This window comes from Varanus komodoensis, unplaced genomic scaffold (assembly GCF_004798865.1).
Source record: "Varanus komodoensis strain SLA01 unplaced genomic scaffold, ASM479886v1 scaffold31, whole genome shotgun sequence".
NCBI lineage: Eukaryota > Metazoa > Chordata > Lepidosauria > Squamata > Varanidae > Varanus > Varanus komodoensis.
The window spans coordinates 915299-922774 of record NW_025335780.1 but is presented as its reverse complement, the minus strand read 5'-3'; the positions used below and the strand labels follow the sequence as shown (position 1 = coordinate 922774).

The 7476-nt window shown below is 52.6% G+C and overlaps 1 protein-coding gene across 2 annotated transcripts; it reads left to right on the top strand.

Annotated features, from left to right (window-relative positions):
• The first annotated feature begins 330 nt into the window (after positions 1-330).
• On the top strand, positions 331-6556 carry YIPF6 (Yip1 domain family member 6). Of its 2 annotated transcripts, XM_044437871.1 has the most exons (6): positions 331-454; positions 919-997; positions 1236-1278; positions 2490-2615; positions 3313-3470; positions 4070-6556. In XM_044437871.1, the coding sequence occupies exons 2-6, from the start codon at positions 919-921 to the stop codon at positions 4183-4185; spliced, it is 522 nt and encodes a 173-aa protein (XP_044293806.1). In that variant the 5' UTR covers positions 331-454; the 3' UTR covers positions 4186-6556. The 2 variants fall into 2 exon arrangements, with proteins under 2 accessions (XP_044293806.1, XP_044293807.1); XM_044437872.1 differs by lacking the exons at positions 919-997; positions 3313-3470; positions 4070-6556 and adding an exon at positions 1581-1854 and having other exon boundaries at positions 389-454; positions 2490-2598.
• The last annotated feature ends 920 nt before the right edge of the window (positions 6557-7476 follow it).

The following is a 7476-nucleotide window of genomic DNA, read 5'->3' as shown; positions in this document are numbered from 1 at the left end:
TGATTTCTTGGGCGCCTGCTCATTTCAGCAGTAAAATTGGCACTGTGTGGTGGTAGGGCCCTTCCTGTTGCTCTTGGGAGTTCAGGAGGCTGGCTGCCCGATGCCGTTCGTCCAGATACCTACCATTAATTCCCTACAAAAGGTTTCATGGCACTTCAAGGCTTATTTATTCTAGCATTCTCACAAATGCTCCTAACGTGTAAATATTTGAAGAAGAACATCTGGTTCTCCTTCAGCCCTATTTCTTATCAATTCACTTGTAGACGTTGCTGACTAGTTGCTTAGCTGTTGGGCACATTTTAACATAGTTATTTAAATCGTTTAGTTTGCAGGACTTGCTGATGTGTCAATATCAGAAGACATTCCTGTTGAGGGAGAAATTACCGTTCCGGTGGGAGCTCATTCCCCTGATGAAGACTTCTCCACACTGGATGAGCCAGTTAAGGATACAATTGTAAGTATCTTGATGAGGGTAGAGAAGGAGGATGGAAATTGCTCGCTCAATGAATATTTTAAAATACCTCTCCATACGTTTCCAGTTATTGACTTCTGTGCTAAATAGCTTGACCTCTTTGGGGAAGGTATAGTTCCATACCATGAATTCTTGCAAAGCACTAAGCATTACTCACTTTCCGCAGGCATACAACAGTCAGTGTCTTAATGAGCAAGGTTGGAAAAATGGCGGTGCTTAAGAATCTTGTTGCTGTTTTCCATCCTTCCACAGGAATGGTACCTAGGCATTTGGAATGATTTCTTACCCTTCTGTAGGAATCAGTGAAAAAGATACATTTTATATCTTACTTGCATTTAGTGCATCTACAGCTAATTAATTCAAATGTAGTTTGCATCTTATTAAATGTTCTTTGGGCTAAAAACCTTTGCTGTAGAGTAACATAGATAATTGCTTGACCTTTTCAGATGCGAGATCTAAAAGCCGTTGGGAAGAAATTTATCCATGTCATGTACCCCAAAAAGAGCAGCACTCTCCTGAGAGACTGTAGGTACCAAAGTAGTTTCAAAACCTTAAAAGCTGTAGAAGTAAATCTGAAAGCCTTTACTGCTGCCACATAGGCAGAAAGGAGTGTTTAAAGGCAGAGAATGGGCAGAGAAGGATGGGGGCTGGGTGTTTGAGTGGGACAAAGAGAAGCGTGAGAAGCTCGAGATTTGGAGTACCATGCGAGCGTAAAGTGATTGCCTGCGACATTTGACATGCCCTTTGTCTCTTTTCCTTGCAGGGGATTTATGGGGACCATTAATCTTGTGCGTGTTGCTTGCTCTGTAAGTACTTGTGCCCCCCCCCCCCCCGGTCTTTGCTGCTATTTTGTGCGTTGGGACAAATGGCCAGCATGGCTGTAGCGCCTGCTGGAATAAATGTAAACTACATTCTCTCTGAGGACCAACTGCGTGTGCTTGTGGTTGTTCCGTTTTGTAAAGCAGAGACGACACAGCACTTCACTGTCCCTTAAAATTGTGACAGTGTTAGTACAATGCAACGAATCATCAAGAGCAGCTGCCACTGTGGGTTGTTTTGGCATCTGAATCTGACACGTTCTCCTTAGGGTGCCTTATTTTCACAACAGGTAAGGGACTCTGAGAGCGCGTGGCTTGTTAAAGGATCGCTCATGCCCCTGGTTGGCCGCTGTGCCATCCGGAACCGGGGGAGAGCTTTTCTTGTAGGCCACAAACTACATGGCAAGAGTGGGCAAGAATCCATGCTGCTCTTCATGACCTCGCCAGTGCTGCCTCCGGCACCCCTCCCCAGGTACTGCCGTCCTGCCAGTGCCAAGACAGCACCCTGGAAAGACCGTCACTCATTCACCATTTTTTCTTTATCACTGCCTCAAAATTGCGCAGGTGGGGGTCATAATTTTTAAAATTTCTTTGCCTAGTCTTTTGCAAGTGCACAAAAGCAAGCTTGGCTATCCAATAGGTGGTGTTTTGCCTAGACAATTCGTTGTATGTTTCAGATGTCAATGGGAGCTGTGAAACTGTGTAGGTAGCAGGGTAATAGGCCAGGAAATGGACAAGACGAAGCCGCGTACGGGTTAATTTCTGCACTGTTGTGAAGGGCCACTGGAGTGATAACTGAGGGAAAGGTGGGCCCAGTCACGAGGTGGCCCGGTTGGGTCGTGCAAACCGGGCCAGTGCTTTCGTTCAGCTCCTCTCTGCCAGCAGAGTGACGGAATGTGAACGAAGCAGTGCCGGGACAATAAGGCCTAGTTACATACCTGAAGGATTGCGATGCTATCGGGACACTAAAGCGTGTTGTTTAGGTCCAGTGTTCAGCATTCTTGTGGGCCTCCTCCAGTGAAGGCCAGCTGCACACCGCTGTCCTGCGGGCTCAGGTCCCGAGGGGGCATGGAGCCTCTTGGGTTGCCAGGCCTTTCCTTTGAGGGAGGTGATCTGGACCATGAGAAAGAACCAAGATGAAATACAGCAGAGGTGCATTCCAGTCTTGCGGTGAGCAGTTTCTCTTCGCTGTTCCTTAGGATGCTGCAGGGAGGAGCAGCGAATAACACCGATGACCGAGGGCCTCAGTTCGCAGAAGTGTTTGTTATCGTCTGGTTTGGAGCAGTCGTCATAACACTCAATTCCAAGCTCCTTGGAGGAACCATGTAAGTGAGGCGGGATTCTGTGGTCAGCGTGCTCCCCTGCTGCCGGGGTCCCCCGGAAGCTCCTCGCGGGAACACCTGGCCTGCTGCGGCAGATCCCTTTTGCACAACAGAGCGGTTGCGGACTGTGGGGGTTCTTGGTCTGAGGACGGCCGGCGGGAGGCGCCTCCTTCCTGCTGCCTGCTTTCAAATCGGGGAGCAGACCAACTCGTGCGCGTCCGCTCAGTCCGGCAGGAGGGGAGGGGCTGGTGGGTGGGCAGCAGGTGCGTCTTGCGAGCGGAGGGCATTTGCCGCCCCCTCGACCGCCACAGCATCCTAACTCTGAGCAAATGGCCTTGCGCAGATTCATTCCTGCAGAGAAGAAGTTCATTTTCCTTTTTGAGAAATAGGAATTCTGCACTTCTTGTGGCATGATCTCCTTCTGGACTTTTCATGTGGCTATGCCTATTTCCATGTGGTTTTATTTTAGCTGTCTATATCCTTCCCTTTCGCACGCTGCTCTGCCCCAGCTCCGTAACCGTGCACTTCTTAATGCCAGGTGGTGACAGCTTCCGCACGGAGCGTGAACAGCCTGTTGAAAGGGAGGTGCTCTCCAGGCGCTCAGGAGCTGGCCGCCCCTGCTCTGGGTGGAACCCAGGCCCTTCCCTTTCCCCGGCTGGCCCTTCAGAGTTAACGTGCGGTCCCTCCCCCTGCCCCTTAGCTCTTTCTTTCAGAGCCTTTGTGTGCTGGGCTACTGCATCCTGCCCCTGACGGTGGCCCTGCTGATCTGCAGGCTCGTGCTGATGGCACACGACGGGACCGGCGCCTTCGTTGTGCGGCTCTTGGTGGTGATCGCCATGTTCATCTGGTCGACGCTAGGTGAGCTGGGGTGGGGTGCCGCCTCGAGCGCCGCTGCGCGGCTCCCAGCCGAGGCCACCCGAGTTCGATTCCCAGCTCTCTGAATCACTGTGGCCGCAGCTTTCACGCAGCAGGGCCTAGAAGATGAGGAACCGATGTGTTCTCCAGGGAAGGCCTTTTTTTGGTGGGACGGCTGGTTTTACGTTTCAGTTTACTTCATTGTCCTGTCAGGAATATCTTTTGCTTTTACTGAACGGGAAGAAAAGGCCGGTGTGAATCACTAACTTGCATTGGCTTTGCATGATGGGATCCCATTTGACCATCGTCCTGTGGACAGGTGTCCGTGGACAGGGTTCCTATTGTGGTTAAGGATGTTGAGTACAACCACAAATAAGCTGAGATTTAGACTCTGTTCCTTCAGTTGGAGTTGCGTCTCAGCACTCATGGCGGATTGTGTTGGTTGCTATGCAGCGTACGCAATCTTTCTGCAAAAAGAAGTGTTCGCAGTGAGTCAGGGTAGCTAATTTGGGGGCGACTGTAGATTCAAAAGTAGCACGTCATAGTTAGCCCCTGCCCTCCCGCGAGTGTCCTTCAGCAGGCGTTCCTTTGTTCCTTTCCAGCCTCGACAGCCTTCCTGGTGGACAGCCAGCCTCCGAACCGCAAAGCCCTGGTCGTCTATCCCATCTTCCTTTTCTATTTTGTGATCAGCTGGATGATCCTCACCTTTACACCCTAGCGGGTGCCGAATCAGCAAGGACTGCAAGACTGAATGACGGTGGCTTCTGGTATTTCCGGGGAACTGTCTCTCGGCCGTTGGCTCGCCCGCACGTTCCCTTCTAATTTATATTTATAGCGTGTCTTGTGAAAAGACGGGCACCCCAAGGCCAGAGCCAAGGACTGCGATGAATGTCACACCCACGTTCCTTGTTCCTCACAGAGCACTACTGACGCCTCTTCCTTCCTTTCCTCTTCTGCTGCTCTTCTCAGTGTCCACTCTGGGGCATCCGTGCCCCACTGGCAGAATGCTGGTGACGGAAAGTAGCTCAATAAACTCCTACCTTGGCCTCCAAGTCCATGGCTGAACAGACATCCAATACCTGAAGTTAACCAGTTTACTAGGTTTCCAGTCATCTGTTGTCATATCATGCACAATTAATGTTTGTTGCCTTGTGTGTTTTAGAATATGTGTTGGTTTTAGACAGGAGATGCCTCAAAATTCCAGAGCTCTCTGCAGTTGGAAGAAGGGCGCTCTCTCTCGTCCCGTCTCCTGCCTGCTTTCCACCAGAAGAGCCAGATGCAACATGAGCTCTGGTGCATCAGAAGGTTGTTCCACCGAGCCAGAGGCATCCAGTGCGTTCTCTGTATTCCAGTCCACATGGGGGGTCGTTGCACTTACCACCTGCGTCGATCGCCTGCAGAGGAGTCCCAGCACAGTGGGAATCTGTGTGTGGTCTGGCTGATTTGAATGCTTCCACGACCCGCGCTGTGCTAACTCCGCTCTGTCACAAAAGATTCTGCCCTGCAGAGTGCGTAACGTCAGGCTCAGATGCCTGATCTGGGGCAAACAGGAGTGTTGGGCAAAATGGATTCAATGGCTTTGGTGGCTTGGGGTTTTTGAGAGCATCCGGGCCCTGGCTTCTCTACGCTGAGACAGCGTGTCTAGGAGAAACGCCTGTCCTTCGCCTGCATCCTGCCATCCATCTCCATGGAGATGGCTGATTTTCTGAGCAACCTCTGCAGGAAAAGAGGCAAGTCTGGCCGGAAAATGCGTCCCCGTGCAGGAAGGTACTTGGTGCGCACAGTGCCTTTCTGGTGCTTTGTCACGGGTTGGGAAGACAAGCGAGGCCGCTGCCCAGCAGCAGAGCCCCTTGGTTGAGGGTCGGGGCCTGATGGGAGGGGCAGTAGCGGCCGCAGCCGCAGCTGAATGCAGTGTGGCAGTTTCTGGCCATGAAATGTGCTCTTTGCTCTTCAGCAGCAAAAGGTGTGCTTTGTAGCACACGAGCTGCTTTCCTGACCTCGCTGCGGATGCCTGCCACTGTTAACAACAGGCTCAGTTTTGAGCTGCCCTTTGGCTTCCCCCCACCAAAAAGACCAGCCACCGGGCACCCGCCTCCTCCTGAAGCAGCCGATGCTCTTGGCCCTGGTAGTTCAGGTCCGAGGTGCCGCTTCGCTCCTTTGCCGCCTGACATGGAAAGAACAGGTTGGAGCGATGGGCATATGCGCCGTGTGAGCGGCCCACGTTAGGTTTCGCGTGACCGTCTGCAATAAACTCGGCATTTATTTGCGCAGGCTCCACAGGCTCTCTGCGTAGCGAGGGCCTGCCGGCTCTCGCGCGCTCAAGCGGCCAGCCACCGCTCGCGGGCCTGCTGGTGTTGACGGCAGCTCGCCGGCCCAGGCAAATGGTGGCTGGTGTCACAGAGACGTCCTCGGAGCGACCCTCCCTCACCTGGCGCCCTGCAAATAGGTTGGACTCCAGTCCCCAGCATTCCTGCCCACTGTTTGTGATGGCTGGGGCTGGTGGGAGTTGAAGTGCAAAAGTCTGTCATGGGAGGCAGCTGCAAGGAGCCACGTGCCGGTAGACGGGGCAGGGGACGAGTGTGAGAACCGATTCTGAACGGAGATGGAGGTGCCCCTGCCTGACACAGCGATGCAAGGTGCGCTGTGGACTCGACGGGGATGAGGGTTACCGGTCGAGGAAGGAAAGATCCCTTCAGAGGAGAGCGAGGCACCATTCTCTCTGCGCTTGCGTGCGTCCACCGCACGTGACAGCTGTGAGCATCTCAAGTCCTCTGAGAAAAGTACAAACACTAGGCGTGATGATACAGTAATAGTTGAAGAGCAAGGTTGTTTAAAGAAGTAGTAGAAATCAGATTAGACTTTGCCTTAATGAAGCGGGTTCTTGTTTTAAAACACTCCAATAGTCGATCCATGTTTTCTTCAAATCGCTATTCTGTCACTGGCTGTAGCTGTGAAAGCATCACTTCAAATCTCAATTTTAATGTTGGTCTTGTACATAATTTCACTGCTAATGTGTGCATTCAGGGTGGGAAATGAAACGTGTACAATATTTAATTGTAAACTTTTATAAATTAAAACGCTGAAAAAGATCTGTGGCGTAATTCTGTCTTGTGCAGCATGACAGTGGCAAAACCTCCAGGGCGTCTTGCGGCCTCCATGGCTTCCCGCCAGTGCCCAGAGGCCGCGGTGCTCCCGCCCCCCCCCCCCCCAGGCTCCCGCAGGCCTGGTGGTACTTGTGCATGCGCTGGCCAGAGAGCCAGGCGGCCCCCCTCCCGGGCCAGCCGTGCTGCCCCCTGCTCCCGCACCCCCTTGGCCCCGCTCTTCGGTGGCATGGGGCAAGAACGGCCACGCATCCTCGGAGGGTCCCCACCTCCTGCCCACACAAGAAGAGGCTCCAGAGTTCACTGTCCAGGAAGACTTGGCTATGAAAGGGGCTTAGGAGGTCGCCAGCCCCCTGGGGCTCACTTCTCAGACGGCCCTGGAATGCCTGCCCATGCCTGGGAGAGGCAGAATCCAGATTCTCACGACTCCAGCCAGGAAGAAGCCTCCCCCCACCTGGCCCTCATTCCAGATCTGGCCAGAGCTTGCTTGCTTGCTTGCTTGCATTATTTATTTACTTAAAGGTTTTATATGCCATCCCCTTGCTACATAGCCTCAGGATGGCTCACAGAAATAAATCAATAAACTACAATTACAATTAAAATCTGGAAACATACTGGATGCAAAATTAGAATATATAAATATTAAACATTGTTAAAATACTGTTTGAATAAAAAGCTTTCATCACAGTGTCTTTGAACCCCACAGCCTAAGATACTGTAAGACTCAGCGGCGGGGCTGCAGCGCGCCCCTGTGGCCACTGACGGAAATGGCTGTTGCTGCGCCTCTTAGGCATGAACGGAGTGCCTGCAGGGCCCCCCTGTGGCCACGGCGGGAAATGACGCCCGCTGCGCCTCCTAGGCATGAGCGGAGTGCCTGCAGCGCCCCCCTGTGGCCACGGCCGGAAATG

What these genes read in the sequence shown, in the direction of transcription:
- YIPF6 (XM_044437871.1), top strand. Translation starts at nt 919, where the DNA reads ATGCGAGATCTAAAAGCCGTTGGGAAGAAATTTATCCATGTCATGTAC. An exon ending in TTGTGCGTGTTGCTTGCTCT is followed by an intron (nt 1,279 to 2,489) that starts GTAAGTACTTGT and finishes GCTGTTCCTTAG; the next exon opens with GATGCTGCAGGGAGGAGCAG. An exon ending in GTTCATCTGGTCGACGCTAG is followed by an intron (nt 3,471 to 4,069) that starts GTGAGCTGGGGT and finishes GTTCCTTTCCAG; the next exon opens with CCTCGACAGCCTTCCTGGTG.